Source organism: Nanorana parkeri, unplaced genomic scaffold (assembly GCF_000935625.1).
Source record: "Nanorana parkeri isolate BGI_ZX_2015 unplaced genomic scaffold, ASM93562v1 scaffold96, whole genome shotgun sequence".
In the NCBI taxonomy this organism is placed as follows: domain Eukaryota; kingdom Metazoa; phylum Chordata; class Amphibia; order Anura; family Dicroglossidae; genus Nanorana; species Nanorana parkeri.
Window position 1 is genome coordinate 1,299,744 of NW_017306364.1, and position 20,673 is coordinate 1,320,416.

General features: G+C 44.5%; 1 protein-coding gene across 2 annotated transcripts in view; it reads right to left on the reverse strand.

Annotated features, from left to right (window-relative positions):
- Window positions 1–6,471: 6,471 nt before the first annotated feature.
- The window catches only part of SLC35B1 (solute carrier family 35 member B1), a 26,191-nt gene continuing 11,989 nt past the window's right edge, over window positions 6,472–20,673 (reverse strand). For both annotated transcript variants that reach the window (XM_018552716.1, XM_018552717.1), the window contains 7 exons: window positions 20,243–20,376; window positions 19,194–19,224; window positions 18,079–18,233; window positions 14,855–14,981; window positions 10,589–10,695; window positions 8,841–8,994; window positions 6,472–6,708 (listed from right to left, as the gene is read on the reverse strand). In XM_018552716.1, coding sequence (XP_018408218.1) covers window positions 6,656–6,708; window positions 8,841–8,994; window positions 10,589–10,695; window positions 14,855–14,981; window positions 18,079–18,233; window positions 19,194–19,224; window positions 20,243–20,376 — 761 coding nt within the window. In that variant the 3' untranslated portion in view covers window positions 6,472–6,655. The remainder of the gene's footprint in view (window positions 6,709–8,840; window positions 8,995–10,588; window positions 10,696–14,854; window positions 14,982–18,078; window positions 18,234–19,193; window positions 19,225–20,242; window positions 20,377–20,673) is intronic.

Sequence of the window (20,673 nt, forward strand, 5' to 3'; positions counted from 1 at the left end):
TACTGGCTGAGAAGAGATTAGTTATGGGAATAGAAGAAAAACAACACAGCTGCAGTTTGAAGGTCGAACAGCCTCATATATCTTCCTGTCACAAACAAATGCCGGGAGAGTTCTAACAGGCAAAGCTCCGACACTTCTGGGTAGCATGGAAGCTTGTCCATAACCCCCTTAACAAACATTCTGTGACGGACTGAACCGTCACCAGGGCTGTTGGAGGAGCCTGAGGGCTAGCCTCCTTCCAACAGACCACGGACCTAGGGCTGCAGAGATTTATTACCCCGGAGAACTTTGTGTGCTGTGTGTGTTCCCAGTTTAATATTTTATCTAGAGAGAGAGAACTTGTCACTATGTGACTTGATGGGAACCATTTTTCGAAAGGCAGCAGGCTGTCTGGAGTGACCATTGTTTGCAATGATGGGATTAAGCTCCTCTCTAATTAAGGACATTCATCCCAAAGAGTGTCTGTGCTTAAAAGACTTCTAATGCGGCACCTAGCTGTCTGGGGGAGGGAACACACTGCACTCTAATCTGATCCTGTCAGGTATAAACTCTGTGTGCTTCCTTCAATAAAGCAGATCTTGGTTTCCACCTCAACATTGGTGTTGTCTAATGATTGAGTGGGTTAGCGTTCTGTCCTAATATATTGGTTCTGTCCAATAATTAGGCAGGTTTGGGCTGATGACACTGGGATTCGGGTTCCAGTGGAGGAAGCTGATTTCTGACGGAGGTACCCAGTCGGGGTACCAGGCGGTCCGTCACACATTCCTCCTGGCCCAACACTAGTGTGGAAGCTTGCCGTTGGCTCCCCCTCACAAAACACTCCCCCTGGCCCTACACTAGCGTGGAAGCTTGCCGTTAGCTCCCCCTCACAAACTTTCCTCCTGGCCCAACACTAGTATGGAAGCTTGCTGTTGGCTCCCCCTCACAAACACTTATCTTGGCCCAACACTAGTATGGAAGCTTGCTGTTGGCTCCCCCTCACAAACTTTCCTCCTGGCCCAACACTAGTATGGAAGCTTGCTGTTGGCTCCCCCTCACAAACATTCCTCCTGGCCCAACACTAGTATGGAAGCTTGCCGTTAGCTCCCCCTCACAAACATTCCTCCTGGCCCAACAATAGTGGGGAAGATTTCAGTTAGTTCCCCCTCACACACACTCATCCTGGCCCAGCACTAGTGTGGGAGCTTGATACTGACCCCCATCCCCACACAAATATTCTTTGCAGGAAGGGATAGGCAACCTTTGCCCGTACCAGAAGTGCAGAAGATTTAGCAGAATGGATTCAGCTTTGACAGAAGGGTTTTGAAGGCTGCTACAATAATGTGGACCTCCACCTAGATGCCTGCACTTCATACCTGCAGAAGTTTTGTTTTTTCTCCCCATGACAGGCTCTCTTTAAAAGCCAGAGTGTCAGCATGACAACTAGGCATCAAGCATTTTCAGGAGGTCAAAAGGAGGTAAAATTCTTATAAATGCGCTCAGAAATCACACAAAGCGTCAGAAACATAATTCGTTTTGAAATTCATAACTATTATTTATTAAAAAAAATACTCTTGATATATTCTGCAGCACTCTTTGCTGACGTACATGATGTTTCACAGTTCAGGGACATGTTATTCACACATATCAGGTAACATGTAAGTTTGATGAGATGCAGGACCTTCCGCAGACAGCAGTACACGGTACCCATCACCCATAGGTAGAATATTAACAAGTTACATTATACAGGAAGGATCGTTGCACCGAAAGCACCCAAAATACAGGCCGATTGATTTAACAAATTGGATTTTCTATATTAGAAGCTGGCCACGGTTAGTGCCATTTTTGTAAGGATTCGCCTAATATTCCTTATTACTATTGATCATAAATAATGTCCCTACTCTTCGATCATTTTAATTAAAAAAATCCTCTAAATAGTCGAATAATATCCAAAAGCAGCTTTGTGGAATTTTTCCATCTATGGCCAACCATAGTAAAGCGCCATCTTGTTTAATTCTTGTGTAACATCTTCCTAGACTTCTGGAACTGGGAGACAACGAGGGGGAGAAAGGTGAATCGGTTACCTGAGCTCCCACTAAACGCTGCGGGTTCCCTCACTACATAGTGAACACCCTCCCCAAATAGTCACACAGCCATGGAAGTTGGAGCTTTCGACCTGGATTCTTTAGGCAGCAAAAGCAGGAGGATCAGAACGAAAAGCCAGGGAGCGAGCACTTCCACAGGACACTGGCAATTGAAGCTTGGGTGTTATACAGAAACGGGTTCACTTTAAGATAAAGTCAAGCCATATAAGGACAAATCTGGTTGCTATCCATGGAGAATGGCAAATCTGACACATGTGGGCATCTTGAGCAAGTGCTGGAGCCCCAAATTGTGCAGGTGGCAATTAAAGCAACTGTGTGAAGGCTGCAAATGGACGGCAATAGGCTTCTTGCACAACTGTACCTTTCAAGCATTCAGTATCAGTGGACATCTGGCAGTTTAGAAAAATCAGCAAGGGCATGTCTGAGTCTATTATTCACAGAAAAGGTCACGTCATTTTTCCGATAACCTACCCTTGCATGTGCACTCTTGGCTCACCAACAGTATAGTCCTGGATAGAACACAGCCCTCAAGGACAAGTGTTGGACAGCTCTGATACAGTATAGTCTTAACAGAGTAGAGTCCTGGACAGTACACAATCCTTGAGGACTTTAGCTAGACAACCCCAATACAGTATAGTCCTGGACAGTACACAACCCTAGAGCACTGGAGTTACACAGGCCTAACACAGTATAGTCCTGGACAGTACACAATCCTAGAGCACTGGAGTTACACAGGCCTAACACAGTATAGTCCTGGACAGTACACAATCCTAGAGCACTGGAGTTACACAGGCCTAACACAGTATAGTCCTGGACAGTACACAATCCTAGAGCACTGGAGTTACACAGGCCTAACACAGTATAGTCCTGGACAGTGCACAATTCTAACGCACTGGAGTTGGACAGCCCTCATAAATAATAGTCCTGAACAGTACACAATCCTAACGCACTGGAGTTGGACAGCCCTCATACAGTATAGTCCTGGACAGTACACAATCCTAATGCATTGGAGTTGGACAGCCCTCATACAGTATAGTCCTGGACAGTACACAATCCTAATGCACTGGAGTTGGACAGCCCTCATACAGTATAGTCCTGGACAGTACACAATCCTAATGCATTGGAGTTGGACAGCCCTCATACAGTATAGTCCTTGATATAGTCCTGGACAGTGCACAATTCTAACGCACTGGAGTTGGACAGCCCTCATACAGTATAGTTCTGGACAGTACATAATCCTAGAGCACTGGAGTTGGACAGCCCTAACAAATATAGTCCTGGACAGTACACAATCCTAGAGAAATGGAGTAGGACAGCCTTAACACAGTATAGTTCTGGATAGTACACAGCCCCTAAAGACAGGAGGTGGACAGCCCTCATACAGTATAGTTCTGGATAGCACACAACCCTAACACAGTACAAATATCAATGGTACATTCAACTTATGCTTCTGGCTGCCCTACTAACAAATCTCTATGGCCTGTGTAACTCTGAACGTTTGATCTATGCCAATGAAGCAAAAAGGAATGTTCTTAGTATATTTTCTTTCCAGGTCAAATGTAATATTGGGAAAATACTGAATTTGGCCACTAGATGGAGGTGATGAGCAAGGGAAATAAATACTTTTCTTATACTTCTCAGCGCCATCTAGTGGCCACCATGCAGTACTTTTCTAATACTACATTCTACTTTGAAAGAAATACAAAGAATGTTCTTTTTGCCTTCATTCGCACAGTACAAGTGTTCACAGAGTTTCGCAGGATGAATGGCGCTGCAAATGGTCTATAAATACACCCCACAAGTAAAAGCTATAAAAAGAAAAGATCGGCATTTTGCATAAGACACCACAATTATAATGTAAAGCTGAACTCCAGGTACATATACAATATGGATATCAATGAAGCTATAGAACTAGATGAAGTACCTGAATTGGATTTGGTATCATCGGCTTTCAATATTTATTTTTTGCATCGGTGCATTTAGATGTTTGCCTGCAGTTCAGCTTTAGGAATATGCAGACTTGCACAGGACCAATTGTGACTGGCTGCCATTAAAGACTATCTCGCCAGTGACCGACAGTTTGTACACGTCAGCCATATTCTTTTCCTACAAAGGAACTCGTTTTTTAGCTCTAAGGACCCTTTAAAAAAAAAAAAGATAAAGTCATCTTGGCAGGCCGCTCTGTAATATTGTCATCAGTGGCAGTTATGAAAAGGCCACCTCGCCAATAAAACTATACGGCTGAAATTAACTGGCTCCACCTCTCGTTCAACCCATCACAGGCATCATAAAAAAATACGAGCGCATTTATTAATATTCGGCCTGCTCTCGCTCGCTCTAAATCTTCCTTGTCCTTGGTCTTTTTCCACTGCTGGCACCGGCAGCCAGACTGGTCCCCGGCAGCGTAGTGCCAGTCCTGGGTATTAATGAGAAACGGGCTCGGGTGGGGGGGTTCGTTGGCACCAGATGGAAAGCTCTACACAGCTGCTCGTCTCCTCTTTCATGTGTGGTGGGAGAAGTCTGTGGAGGGCCCGGTGCTCCAACTTTGAAGCCGCCGTTATGCAAATGGTGCAAATTCACAGCCAGACACAGGCTCGTGCGCTCGGATCTCTGTATTGTAATATTCATCAGATCTTTTATTAAAAGGCCTGAAAAATAAAACTAGTTGAGGGTTGCTTTTGAACTGAAATAGTTAAAATGAAGCTGTTAAAGAGAACCTGTCACGCAATACGTAGGCCGTCGGTGCTGAGTTGCTTATGAAAATACTGCTTGCTTGGTTATTTTAAACTAATGTGCAGATTAGGGAACACAGTGACTTTGTGGTCTGCCTTGCAGCACTAGGGTCCTCTTCCTGGTCAGGACACTCTCTGCATGGAGTATGCATGTTCTCCCTGTGCTTGCATGGGTTTCCATCCTGGTTAATTGGCCCTGTATGCGTGTGAGATAGGGGCCTTAGATTGCAAGCTCCTTGAGGGCAGAGATTCGTATGAATGAAGGTCATCTCTACATAAATAAGTGAAATAAATAAGAGTTCTGACTTCACTGGCTGCATACATATTCCAGGTCAGCATAACAAGCAAGCAATTTCAAAAAAGTGGTCAGTAATGTCAGCCAAGTATTTCTTCTATGACAGGTTCCCTTTGAAACGAAGCTTGCACATGCAGGGCTACAGAACAAGATCATTTTACAGCCAGCCCCCGCAACATCTTACACATAACTTCCCTTCCATTCTCTCCCCTGTCACTCCATTTACTGACAGGAGTTAAAAGGAGAACTATGGGGAGAGTGAAATGAACTCGACCGCATAGAGCCAGTGTAGGATGCTGAAGCTGTCACACGTCAGCTCTATAGATCGAGAATTGTGCGATCACATACCGCTTATCGCTCAGTTCATGATCTTGTCTCTCGGCAGAGAGCTGTGACTGTCAGTTACCACTCCCCGCAGGGATTCCCCCCATCTTATTGTTTGGGGGGACAGACAGGGGAGGGGACAGGCACAGCTGGCTCTAGAGAGGTAGAGCTAGCTGTCAAACAGATAGCGGGGTGGATCCTGACAATATTGTTGGGATCCTTCCCGGCTGCAGCGCGGGTCTGTGCTGTCAGCATATAGGTGGCAATAGCCCGCTATATACCGAGTTTGGGTCACAGGAGGACATTAGTAAATGTTCTCCTGTGAGCAAAAAAAAAAAAGGTTGGGCCACTCTTGCCATAGAAGAAGCCCTGGGTAAGTTCAGAGTCAATCTTATTCAGAGCTTACACAGGTTTGAGGATTCCCTCTTCGCCCCCATGTGACGGCCATTCTGTAGGCACCAGCACAGTCATGCGAGAGAAAGAAGAGAAGAGTAAATCACATGATCCGGTTTGCTTCTGGCAGAAAATGATTGGGAGGGGATGCAAAAGGATGAGGAGCAGATGCAAAAAGAAGGTTGGGCATCAAACTGAACACGTCGCTTACTCTGCATGGAAAGAAGAGGCTCATTTTACAATTTTTTTGCAATAACCATAATAAAAGAAACACGCTTCATATTAAAAAAAAAAAACAGATTGGAACAATGCTGCCATACGTCATCATCAGCATGTCAGAGCTGAACCAGGAAAAATAAAAAAAATCCCACCTCCAATAAAGCAACAGAAGCTTCCCCTATTCTGTTTAATGTAAAATGTCAATCAGCATGATGTAACCGAACAGCGGGCACAGGCACATTTCAGGGTGTCAGGCCACAGCTGACCTATATTGGGCTCCTCCCCATTGGAGGGGAAAGCCATAAGTGTTAACTGGTTAGACTTAGTGATGTGAACAGTGCTGCAGTTTAAAGCACCAGATCCCTTCTCCATGACATCGGAGTTCTCTTTTATATGACACAGAAGTGAAGGCAGTGAGACGTACTCCATCCTGTCTGTCTTTTAATACACCCTCGTACTCCAATAAAATCTTCTCCCTTCCATCATCAATAAAATATGAGTCAATGTTACAAATTTCTAGTAAAAAAAAAAAAGTTACAATATAATTAGATAGCTGATAGAGTGAATGAGGTCTGAATACGACATGTGACGGCTCCCGGTGAAGGATATCAGTGGGACGGCTTTTTGGATCCTTTGCCAAATTTGGCATCCAGTCCTAGACCTGCGGGAAAACAGAACGCAATGCAGTGAGCGTGACATGACAGGAAGAGAGTGGGCATAACACGTGCGCTATACAGTCATATACTATGAGTACATGGCTATGGCTCATTGTCGCAGGGTGACTGCCAAGTCCGACTGGCAAAACAATACTAAACCCCCCCCCCCTCTGATCCTGATCACTTAGCAACAAGGCGATGATGTGAGCACATGGTCATCCTTCTTATAAACAGTAAAAGGTAATTCCTTTTGTTTAGATGGTTTTCAGAGATACAGCAGGATCGGTCAACAATTACAATCTATAGGTACCTTATGTCAATGGAGCTACCTAGGGAAATTAGAAGGTGGCTGAGCTGAGCTCTCTCATACCAACAAGTTTACTGAAACAAAGTAGGGATGCACGATACCGAGTATTTGGGCGAGTACTCGTACTTGGCCAAATACTCCGATACCTGTACTGCTCCAGTACTGCGGTACTGGAGCTGTAGTGTCGGGGGAGCATGGATCAAGCTTCCTTTCCAATCAGGAAGCCGGACGGTGGGTTATGACCCCCCCTCCCGGCTTTCCGATTGGTCAGGAAGCCATGCTGCCTAGCCAATCAGGAAGCCGGACGACACCTCATAACTCGGCGCCCGGCTTCCTGATTGGTCAGGAATCCAGGCAGCCTCAGACGCCGGTGTTCTTTCGCTAGAACACTGGCTTCAGGAAGCCAGGCGACGGGTCATGATCCACCACCCGACTACCTGATTATCAGGGCACAAGGCACCGGTTTTCGGTATCGGCGAGTACCGAAAACAAAATATATCGGTACTCGATATCGAAAAACTGGTGCATCCCTAAAACAAAGGACAAGGCCAAAAGAGAAAATCAGGAAACAGAGTGCAGTGTTGGTACCAGCTCATCATGCTTACAAATGGCTTTCTAACCCTTCTTTTTGGTGTCTTGTAGCATACACGGGCACCCGATCCAGCCAAAAACAGAAGCTTGGGAAGACAGCCACCCTTTGTTCACATATACTTTAAGGTACATCTAAAGCCAAAATGTTTCTTTTAGCTTTGGATAGTCAAGTTTTTTCTATTGCTGATTTGAGTCCTGTTAGATTTTCCTTCACTTCCTGTATCCAGCCACACCAGGAAGTGAAAGGAGCTCTCTACAAAGTTTAGGGTATCTTCTCAGACAGGGAACAAGTGTCTCCATTGGAAGGTTGACCCTCCATTCCTGTTCTAGTGACAACCCAAAATTTGGGATTGTCCCTCACTTTCAGTCCTGGTGACAAAATGGTCACCAAGACAAACTGCTTGAGTCCTGTTAGACTTGGATAGCCAAGTTGTTTTTATTGCCGTTTGAGTCCTGTTAGATTTTCCATCACTTCCTGTATCCAGCCACAAGAAGAAGTGAGAGGAGATATCTCCAAAGTAAGGTATATCTTCTCAGACAGTTGTCAAGGGAACGAGTGTCTCCATTGTGAGGCTGACCTGCTATTCCTGTTCTATTAACAACTTAACAATGCTCACCAAGACAAAAAGAGAGAATCTCCTTAGAGGTAATGCAGACAGCAATAAAACAGCTGACCAAAGTTCTAAGCCTTCATCGCTCTATTCACAAATGGAACAAAAATAGACTTAAATGGAACGCATCTGACATTGCAGTGATTTTAACTCAAGCAGGAACAGGGAGAAGAAGCCCACCTTGTTTCAGTCCTTGTCTGCAGTGATGATGCAGACAGGAGGAGTGAAAATAATGCAATATTTATACTGTCCTAAGCCTGTGAGGACGGCTCTCCATGCACAGACAAAACAAAAATAGAGGTGATAGGTTGATATTTGTAATAGTTACTTGTTGTCCCTGTATGTATTAAGAGTGAATGCATTTTTTTATCCACATATTAACATCAAGTAACCACCTTCACCCATAGAACCCTTGTAAGCAACAGGGCAAGCCCTCATTTTGGTTTCCCACTCTGCAAAGGGAGAATAAAAGGAGAGGCAGTTGTTCTTTCATAAGACCCAATGAAAGGTGGCTGTGGTAAACATGACTCACCTATTCTGGTATCACTATAGAGGAATTTGGGGGGAAAAAACAAATCATCATTTGCTTTCCAAACATTGGATACAGACAGAGGTGCAACATTCTCACCTAAAAACACCAGGAAAGTCCCAACCCACTGCAAGCTACTGATGGGGTTGGAGAAGATCAGTACCGAAGCCAAGATGGTGAAGAACTTCCGCGTGGTTGTGATGATAGAACATGTCAGGGGGCCGAAGTACACCACGGTCATAAATATGAAGGTCTGAAATGGGACAGAAAAGACACAATTTAGATTACCCAGCATGCACTATAATAGTAGACACATAAGGGCCGATTTATAAAACGTTCACAAAGGGAGATGAAGGTCTCATAAATAGACCTCATAGTTGAAAGTCGAAAGACTCTCTCCTCCGGGAGATCCTGAAGTTTTCATCCACTGGGAAAGCAAATCAAAGCTCCCTGAGCAACTTTGCTCTTTTTTGAGTCAGGAGGACAAACATTCCAATTATCTATTAATCTTCTGCAGCTTACAGAGGCCTGGAAAACGGTCTACCCCTCCCCCCCCCCACGTGCCAATCACCAACCACCAGCACTATCGCATGCTCCTTCATACTTTGAAGTACCGGCCATTCTCTTTACTACTGCATAGAGCAGTGTCATGAAGTCATAATTTACAGAAGTGACCTGTGAGGATCTACTCATTTGTTGATATTCTTTCCTCACTGATCCTGCTACTGTGCTTTTCAAACGAGTAGAGTAACATCGACTTCAAGGCCAATCTTCTAATGCAACAACCAATCAAGGCAGCAAAGAGATGGGAGCAGTAGGAGAGCTTCACTTTGGGGCTAATGAGGTGTGTACAAGGGCTCATTGTATGGACAAACACAACTCCATGGCTTCCTTGTGGACCTGCTCCAGCACATTAGGAAAAGGTCTTGCTTGCTGCATTTTAATGCATTCCCCTTCACTGTCCCATTCCAGGAAAAAGGATCCACGCTGCCCATGTGTTCTTGTAGGTGTTATAATGAGAATGAACCTTAAAAGGACAAGGTCACTTCTTTTGAAGTTGTCCTTTAAATACACCCCCTCAGTGTAGATCCCATGCTAAAATACTGATCTTCATTCTCATTTCAAAGTTCTTCACTCAGTGGCCCATTCAGGCCAGGTCCTGTGCCTAGTTCATATGCAGGAACACACAGTGAAGACTAGAGATGCACCGATACCATTTTTTCAGGATCGAGTACGAGTACCGATATTTTGTTTTCGGTATTCGCCGATAACGAGTATCGGTGCCGTGTGCCCCGATTATCAGGAAGTCGGGCGGCGAATCATGACCCGTTGCCCGGCTTCCTTTTTAATTGTGAAGCCGGTGTTCTAAAGAAAGGTAACCTTCTTCACTTTAGGCTGACTGAGCAATCAGGAAGCCGGCCGGCGAGTTTTGACCCGCCTCCCAGCTTCCGGATTGGTCAGAAAGCCACGCTGCCTAGCAGCAAGTGACGAGTCATGACGTCTCACCGATTGGAAAGGAAGCTGGTTCCATGCTTCCTCGGCACTGCCAGTCAGAGGGAGATCTTCCTCTGACCAGAGGTTCTGATATCAGAGGTAAGTATCAGAGCATTTGGGCGGGCACAAGTACTCACTCAAATACTCGGTATCGGTGCCTCCCTAGTAAAGACCTCAGGTACAGAGATGGCAGCTCTTGATGGAAGCCATGGACATAAAGACATGGCAATAGGGGAAAAACACTTCTAGAGTTGGATGCCCGTTCTAAGTTGTATGGGCACCAAACAAGTCTCTGCCCCAGTCTATAGCATTCTCTAATTCAGGAAACAAGAAGCCTCGTCATCACGGTTTACCTGTCCCAGGGCGCTGGTTAGACTGAAGAGCAGAATGTTGTAGATGATATAAGGGTAACGTTCTGTGAAGCTCAGGAATTCCCAGATTTCTCCAGTAAAAAAAATACCTGCAGAAGAACCAAAACAATGATAGATAACAAGAATATCTGGAAAACCCATTCCCTTCTATCACACACTGGAAGAGATGGATAACGCCACTGGATCTCATTTATTGAGCTGGCTTAGAGCACCTGTAGTCTCAAAAGGACACTAAACTCAGGAGTTAAACCTTAAAAATAAATTCAAGTACCTTAACTAGTAACAAAAATGTATCTTATTTGTGTATCACTCGGCTGTAGATCCTCAAATCATTTCTGAATTGGTGCGGACACTGTCCTTCCCCTTGGAGGGTGACTACTTCTGTTCCCCATGGTCCCTGTGTGTTGTAAAGTAGTCACCACTCCAAGCTCACTCCCGTGATGGACTACAATCTTAATACAAATGAGTAAACCAAACATGAGATTGTAGTCCATCCCAGGAGCGATCTTCGAGCGGTGACTACTTTACAACACACAGGGACCATGGGGTACAAGTGTTCGCTCTACTACAGACTTGTAAACTGTGTCTCCCTGAACCTGCACCGAGGCATTCTCCTTGGTCTGCTATGCACTCATTGGCCTGCTGTCTAAATATAGATAGCGAGTGTGACAGCGCCACCTTGTGGCCTGTTTAGTGCAAAGCATCAACCACTCGCTTCATGTTGGCCATTCCCTAAAAAACATAGCTGCGATGTATAAAGGGCCTCTGTACGACCAAATTAAAATGTACCAACATTAGACAAACCTTCCATGATATACATGAATTATTAAGACGGATCTACAATTCATCATTCATGAAGATGAGGGAACATTGGTGCCGTTTGTAGCCCACCATGCAGAAGGGAGAATAACCATAAACATTGATTTGTACAATATCTACATACATGTATATTTTTTATCATAAGTCAAATGAATGAACTTCAGTCATCATTTATGAAACCATTTAGGCAACCTGAGCACTCCACTCCAGACGTTGGAAAGACTGACAGCCCTGATTCCCAGAGGCATTAGGGGATTTGTAGTTTCACCACAGCTGGAGTGTCAACGTTGCCTACCCCTGATAGATACCCAGTGTCCACATTATTAGGTACACTTATCTAATGGCACCCTTTAGGGCAGGGGTGGGCAACTCCGGCCCTCCAGCTGTTGTGGAACTACAAGTCCCATGAGGCATTACAAGATTCTGACAGCCACAGGCATGACTCCCAGAGGCAAAGGGATCATGGGATTTGTAGTTAAAGCACAGCTAGAGGGCCGGAGATGCCCACCCCTGCTTTAGGGGGTAACCCAGTCAGGACACTATCTGCATTGAGTGTGCATGTTCTCCCTGTGCTTGTTGGGTTTCCTTCGGGTATTCCAGTTTCCTCCCACACTCCAAACACATACTGGTAGGGTAATTGGCTTTTGTCTAAATTGGTCCTATTGTAGGTGTATGTATCCATGCGAGATAGGGACCTTAGATTGGCAGCTCCTCGAGGGCAGGGACTGATTTAACGTGCTGGTGCTGAAGATAGATATATAATAATCTATAATAAATAATTGCATCCCATAGGATGACGTATATGAGAGTACCCACCCTGGCATCTGCATGTCATAGCAGAAATTGAGATTGGTCAGCTCAGGCAGTACGTTTCTAATCTACAGCAATCCAATTTCAATGATCCCGTGCCCACTGTACCCTTATCTACCTGGAAGCTGGTGTGGTCTACTGAACCTGTGGACCCTCATCAAGGTTTATCTTTGAGCTGCCATTGCTGTGCTGCAATATTTAAGTAGCTGTGGATAAATCTGACCCGACTCCTCTGACATCACAACAACAGGGATGTATTGTGGCTTTGTACATTCTCTTCATTAATTATAGTCAGGACTAAAAAGACACAAAGACTTTTTTTGCTGAAACATTGAAGCTCCTCTTAAACCACCAGGTGCCCTCTAGTCTCCTTTTCTCAGGTCCTGCTATAGATCATTCTCAGATTTGCTGAAAGAAGCATTTGTTCACATACAGTAGCTCTAACAGAAAAGCTAAAGCTGAATGAAGAGTGATGTGAAGAGTCCATATCAGACAGATCAGTCCCACGTTTTGTTCAACCAGGCAAACAAACCCTTAAATCAAGCAGCGTGTGCGGCCTTGTCTCCTTCGCTAACCCGTAGCGGCCGAATTATAAATCTTCCGCCCAGTGAACAGCAGAGCAAATGCCAGTCGCACGGTACTACCGCCACTAGATGGTGCTGGGGAGCACAGGAAATTCCTATACTCCTCAGCTGCATCTAGTGGCTTCAGAGCCATGAGAAAGGCTAGCTATACCTAGCTATACAAAGGGCAGATTTGTCAGCCCCATAGTGTTCTGGGCATCCTTTAATTACATTATTTTCTATGTAATATACAGTAATCAGGCATTTTTGTGAACAGAACTGACCTAGAATTGATGTTTTTGGTTTTGTGCACCGATCTCTGTGACCCCTAGAAACTGCAGAACCTAAGAATCCCTGAAGGGCACCTTAAAGGAAACCTGGGACGGGGAAATATGTAACCTGCCGCCGCTGAACCATTTCTATAAATGCCAATGGCCTGGCTGCCTGTGGCTTAAATAATATCTGTGTTGCTGACAAAGAAGGTCGGCCCTGCCTATGAAGCTGGGTGGTTCATGTTGTAATAATGGTGCACAGACATCAGATCGGTCACCCGGCAAGTTTCATTACATGTGAATAGTAGTCTATACATTGGCCGTCTAAATGAAATCAATACTGTACATTGTATATTTTAGAAGGGCGGCAGAGTAATTGCAGATTAAGGGTTTGCTCTGTCTAATGCAGGGGTGTGCAACTCCGGCCCTCCAGCTGTTGTGGAACTACAAGCCCCATGAGGCATTGCTAGACTGACAGCCACAGGCATGACTCCCAGAGGTCAATGCATTCATGAGATTTGTAGTTAAAGCACAGCTAGAGGGCCGGAGATGCCCACCCCTGTTCTAATTGCTAAATCGAACATTCTTTATATTTAAAGGCCAAGTCCATGCTCTGCTCCCCATCATTACTTACATTTTATAGACGTATTTCTCTCTGTCACATGATCTGCAGGCTCTTCTTTCTCTTTTGATCCTCTCTTTCAGTGGATGGCCTTCCATGATGCAGAGAGCTGCGCTGACATCATCACATCAGCGCCGCTCTCTGGATCATTACACTATGAATGCAGGGTGCCATGGTCACATCAGCGCCGCCCTCTGGATCATTACACTATGAATGCAGGGTGCCATGGTCACATCAGCGCCGCTCTCTGGATCATTACACTATGAATGCAGGGTGCCATTGTCACATCAGCTCCGCTTTCTGGATCATTATACTATAAATGCAGGGTGCCATGGTCACATCAGCGCTGCTCTCTGGATCATTACACTGTGAATGCAGGGTGCCATGACCACATCAGCGCCGCCCTCTGGATCATTACACTGTGAATGCAGGGTGCCATGACCACATCAGCGCCGCCCTCTGGATCAAAGAGGAATTACTGTGGGGCTCAGCACCACAGAGGAGGTGAATATTTCAGGACAGAGATGCTCCTTGATTGTCCAATCACAGGATGCAGGCAGGGAGGCAACCCTCTTATTTAATTTTAAAAAATGCTGGTTGTATGAGGAGTAAATACCTAGGAGGACCGTTTTATAAATATGCCCCCCCTAGGTTTTAGTTTTAATTCTCAAGTTTATTAAAACAGATCTTTTATATCCTTTATCAATATTTATATTTTACAATTAAAGCGCCTTTTAAAATTATTTATGTAGAGAAATATTGAATATTGGATAGAACTATTTACATTTGGACCACCTGGAACCTCAAGCTTGCCACCGCCTGGCTGCAAGTGGTAAATATAAAGTAATTACTCGGAATATTTCATATTGGCGACATAAATAAATGCTAGATTTTTAGTCCTTGAGGCAACCAAAAAACGGAGCTATACACTACATTCCCTTCAAAGTAGAGATGGCCAACTCCGGCCCTCCAGCTACAACTCCCATGAGGCATTACAAGACTGAAAGTTACAGGCATGACGGGATTTGTAGTTAAAGCACATCTGGAGGGCCAGAGTTGTCCACCCCTGCTTTAATGGGATCCTTTGAGAACAAGAATAATGCAATGGTAAACATTTGGTCAGGTCACGTCAAGTATTTAAAAACAGAAGAACGTCATTTACCTGCTCCTAGGAAAAAGCTTGACCAGAGGTTGATATGAAGCATCATTTGGTTGGAGCCGGTCTGAAAATTTGCTCGCATGTGATCCTGAGACACTCCTGTAAGGCCATCCAGGGTCAGAGACAGCAACTGAGAGGATGGAACAGAACCCATTTAATAAAGATTGAGTCCCCGGGTGGCCCTTCCGTCATACCCCTTGTAGTCACGTTTGCAAACAGATGCATCCCAAATGGGTCTGGATGGATGCCAAGCTATACCACATAATTATATAACAGCATGTATGTGTTTATAATATGAATAAATACACGTTTTTAATGAATTGGTATAGCTTGGCATCCATAAAGCTCCATTTGGGATACATATGTGTGCAAACGATGGAACAGAAGACATAGAATAAATGTAGAAAATAAATATATTACAGTACATAAATAGCAATGCGCAGCGAAACAGCCGCCTACTACTACAGACATTGGAAGAACGGAATAGAGGAGGACCAAAGCAAGCCACCGGGACCCGCTATGAAAAATGACAGCCTTCCAGCCTTTATATATCACGGCAGCGAAGGCTATACACAAAATAGTTGCTGGAGAAACTAGCACCGAGGATGATTTCATAGCTTGCTGCTATTATTGTTAAAAATTTAACAATAATGATGTACTCTGTTCTCAACGATTTTTTTTAGGGATGTTCAGATACCAAGTATCGTACTCAGTACATGTACAGATACTTTTCCAGCTCCAAGACTAGACTAGAGAAAAATGCAAAAGTTAGGAGGCAGCTGTCATTTGTAAGGAGCACACGGAGCTCCTGGGATTTGTGCATCTCTGTGTTAATGTATGATTTGTTTTTTATTAATGTATATAAGTGATGCACCGATACCAGTTTTGCAAGTACAAGTACTTATACTTGTCCAATTACTCACAGATACAAGTACTGATACTTTTATGCTTAGTGTCATGTGACAGTTTTTATAAAACAATACAAACTAATGATTTCAGGACAGTGGTGGAGCGCCAGAGCCAGAGCCCAGTCCCAGCTGCAAACCTGGTAGTTCTCATGAAGATGCCAAATACCGGCACTGGTATCTGATTTGTTATCTGATCACAGAGGAATTTTAACCCCTTCATGACTGAGGCCCTTTTTTCCATTTATATAGATAATAACTATGCATTTTATTCTATTTGTCACGTTTAAAATAACACTAAAATTATTTCCGTTACAAAGAAAGTTATTTATAAATGCAACAAAGCCTTTTTTTTCCAATTTTGTGCTTTTTTTTATTTAAATGCAAACACTAAATTAAACTAAATGGAAAAAAAGAATTAAATAAATGTTAACGGTTAAAAAATAGAAAAATCAACAAAAAAATTATAATATAATAACTAATAGAAAGGTTGCTTTAACTTTAATCATATGCAGTTGATGTTCGTCCCTTTGATCTGTAGATGAAACAGAGAGATACAAATACCGGGTTACATTTGTATCTCTCTGGACAGTGTTTATACCATGTAAGGACAGTCCATTTTTTGGCAGCGGCAGCTTTTACAGCTTCTTTATGTGCACAGCAGCTCCCAGCTATTGTGATTAAAAGTGCACCGAAATGGAAAAATTTCAAAGCCGAAACGAAACCGAAATAAAAAAAATTGTCAGGCCGAAACCGAAAATGTTTGTTATTTTAATTTTTTCAAATATTTGATTTTTATTTATTTTTTATAAACTTTTTAATTTTTCTATATTTATTAATTTTTTATTAAATATTTGTATTTTTTACCTTACTTTTAGGGGCTTTGGGAAATATTTGGGGGTCTAAACAGACCCCTTATATTTCCCTTTTAAAATAGAAAAAGAGATTGAGAACACAAAGTCCTCAATCTCTTTTTCTGTATCCGCTGTTATCAATGAACAGGAATCCTCTATGAGTGTTCCTGTTCATTCGTAACATGAGGACAGAGTATGTTTACTATAACCACAATCATGAATGAACAGGAAGTGATGTAGATCACTTCCCACCCATTCATAATTGAGGATATAGTAAACATACTCTGTCCTCAATTATTTACAAACACTCACTGATCACTGACTACTTATACCCCTCTCTTTTCTGACACGCTGTCACAGGAGGCTGAGCGAGCGGTGCAGGGAGGAGAGCTCAGCCTCCTGCGACAGTGTGAGATGTCTCCGCCCACACACCGATCTGCCGGACTGTGAGAGGAGGCTGAGCGGTGTGGGAGGAGAGACGCCGCCCGCTCACAGCGTTCGGCCAGCTGTCACACTTTCTCTCCTCCCGCTGGGACACAGAGCAGCACCCAGCGGGGAGGAAAGAAAGCAGGGATGCGCCGATGTATCAGCAGGAAAATGGCACTTTCGGCATTTAGCCAACAGTGCCATTTTCGGCGGCCGAAATATCGGTGCATCCCTAATCGTGATGCCTCTTAAAAATGCTGTTGGCTTTTGGTATGTATTACCCCCGAAGCTGTACGAATTGTCTACCGACAGCAAAAGCTTTCACATTCCCATTTGAGCTGCTGAATCTTTACACATAGATAGTTTTTAAGTTTACTATAACCACAATCATGAATGAACAGGAAGTGATGTAGATCACTTCCCACCCATTCATAATTGAGGATATAGTAAACATACTCTGTCCTCAATTATTTACAAACACTCACTGATCACTGACTACTTATACCCCTCTCTTTTCTGACACGCTGTCACAGGAGGCTGAGCGAGCGGTGCAGGGAGGAGAGCTCAGCCTCCTGCGACAGTGTGAGATGTCTCCGCCCACACACCGATCTGCCGGACTGTGAGAGGAGGCTGAGCGGTGTGGGAGGAGAGACGCCGCCCGCTCACAGCGTTCGGCCAGCTGTCACACTTTCTCTCCTCCCGCTGGGACACAGAGCAGCACCCAGCGGGGAGGAAAGAAAGCAGGGATGCGCCGATGTATCAGCAGGAAAATGGCACTTTCGGCATTTAGCCAACAGTGCCATTTTCGGCGGCCGAAATATCGGTGCATCCCTAATCGTGATGCCTCTTAAAAATGCTGTTGGCTTTTGGTATGTATTACCCCCGAAGCTGTACGAATTGTCTACCGACAGCAAAAGCTTTCACATTCCCATTTGAGCTGCTGAATCTTTACACATAGATAGTTTTTATTTTTATTATATTATAATAAAAAATGATTTTGTTTTAGGAATGTTGATGTGAGCGTTTTGTATCCAGTCCTTACCAGTAATAATTCCCCGTAGCCAAACACGTGGTCAGAGGGGCCGGAATTCTTGGGTTTGTACATGAACAGGGCTACACCCGCTACAATGAGGAGGACACATAGGTACTTGGTCAGGGGGTACTTCTTTCTGAGGATGGTAACACCGAGGAGCATAACTGAGGAAAGAGGAGAACCGATTATTAGAAAGTCATACGTACTTGACACTGAAATATCGGAAGAAGTGAAAGCTATTCAGCAAGCAATGCAACTATGCTTAAAAGAGAACTATGGGGTAAGTGTTTTAAATCCCCTCCATAGTGTATAGGACGTGAGCCACGTCAAGGGACATACCATCGCTGGCGCATAGAAGGAAGCAGGCTGGAGGGAGCGCTGTCACAGCCAGGTGAGTACAACTTCATTATTTTCCTCCCTAGAACCAAAATGAGCAGTTAACCCTGACAGTAGCCCCACTGCAAGGGTTAATAAAAATTGTGCCCAGACTTCTTTATTAAAGAGGTTTTACATTCTGCATCACAGATCATAAACTTTAATTCAAAGTTCAAGCAGGATACATTGACAGCAAGGAGGCTGCAGGGGAGCTCGGGATGTTCTTACAGGCCAGCGTCAGACCTGTTTCTGTCCCCATACCAGACTATAGGAAGTCAGAAGCAAACGGATGGAGCTTAAGAGGAAGTCAAATTCACTTGTCAATCAACTCTCAATGATCATCGATTTCAAGTGCCGGCTGAATGCAAGTGAAATCAAGCTGCCCATCGACACAAGCCCTAGTTATGGAGGAAATCTTTTCTGTGGGTTGACTGAGAAAGAGGAACTCGATGAGCACAGTGGCGTAGTGATTAGTGCTTCTGCCTTGCAGCACTGGGGGTCCCCGGTTCGAATCCCGGCCAGGTCACTATCTGCAAGGAGTTTGCATGTTCTCCCTGTGCTTGCGCGGGTTTACGGATTCCTCCCACACTCCAAAGACATGCTGGAAGGTAAATTGGCTCCTCTCTAAGTTGGCCCTCTATGTATGCATGTGAGATAGGGACCTTAGACTGTTAGCTCTTTGACTGATGTGAATGTACACTGTGCATAAATTGCCAGCGCTATATAAATACCTGTATAATAAATCTCACCTGGAATAGGTTTGCATGACTTCCCCAACACCTGCAAAATAAAGGATATATATAAAGCATATATTAATGGAAACATCTCACTGTTCATTACAAGCACCCGTCACTGGGATACAGTAATTCCACAGCAGACACCTACAGATACCTATACATACTCTGCTTTGGTCTCTGGTATGGCCTAGGAGCCCCAAGAGTTGTGTTACCCCGTGTACCAATTAGGGATGCACCAATACCAGTTTTTCAGTATCAAGTACCGATATATATTTTTGGTACTCGCCGAATACCGGGAGTCCCATTTGGGAGTCGGGGGGTGTTTAATGACTTGTCAGCCTGGCTTCTTGATTAGCCGGCAATCTGTCACCATACACCCTAGTCACCAGGTGACGGGGAAGCATGGAGCCAGCTTCCTGACCAATCAGGAAGGCGTGTGGCGAGTCATTACATGACGCCCGGCTTCCTGTTTGGCCGGGAAGCCGGCTCCACCAGGTGACGAGCAAGCATGGAGTCGGCTTTCTGGCCAATCAGGAAGCCGGGGGGAAGCCAGCTCCATGCTCCCTGGTGACGATGGGGCATGAAGCCGGCCAATCAGGAAGCTGGGCGGTGTGTAATGACTCGCCGCCCGGCTTCCTGATACCAGAAGTTTTCGGTATCGGGATAAGCATTGGGAGCATTTGGTCGAGTACTCGGCCAAATACTCGGTATCGGTGCATCCCTAATTTTTAGTAGTGTGCTATATAAAATGACTAACAGAGCACCATGGGGGTAGCTGGCCCTTGAAAACTCTTCATTAAAAAAAAAATATTAAAAAGGCCCTTTTTTAAATAAATAAATAAAAAAAGGGGGGCCCCTTATGTTCACTGAATAAATCTGGAAGCGATGATGATTTTGTCACTTCCAGGTTCTGAGCTGTCATTCCCCAGGGTCTGGGGGGTTTTAAGTAATCGTCAGGCCTGACGTGCATTTTAGCATGTGTGCGAAAACCCAAAAACGGCCCGGGCAGCAAAAAGTTCCAAAACAGAACTTGTCAAAACCAGCAATAGATTGCGACTTACCTGCGTGGGGTAGTTGACATACAGGAGTGCTGAATTACTGGATACCATGGCCCCTACATAAGACAGTGAACAAGCCGCATAGAGCCAGCTCTGTGTGCGGTCTGCTTTTCCCTTTGTCTCAAAGAATCCGATCACTGGAGAGAAACACACACACAGATGTATAAGGCAGAGCGCAGTGGTAACACTCCATTCAAAAGTACAGTGACCCAGAAGGTACAAAATACTGGAGGGTGTGGGAACATGATTCGATGCCTACAACATAGGAATGCATCATCTAACCAGCAGCAGAAACTGGAATCTGATTGGTCAGCAACACCTCCTCCATGTTTCCGTAGCACTAGATTCTATTATATTCGGTTTTATGTATGAAGGCAGAGGGATGTTGGGATTTGTAGTTAAAGTAGTTCCAAGCCCACCCCTGGCTTAGAAGG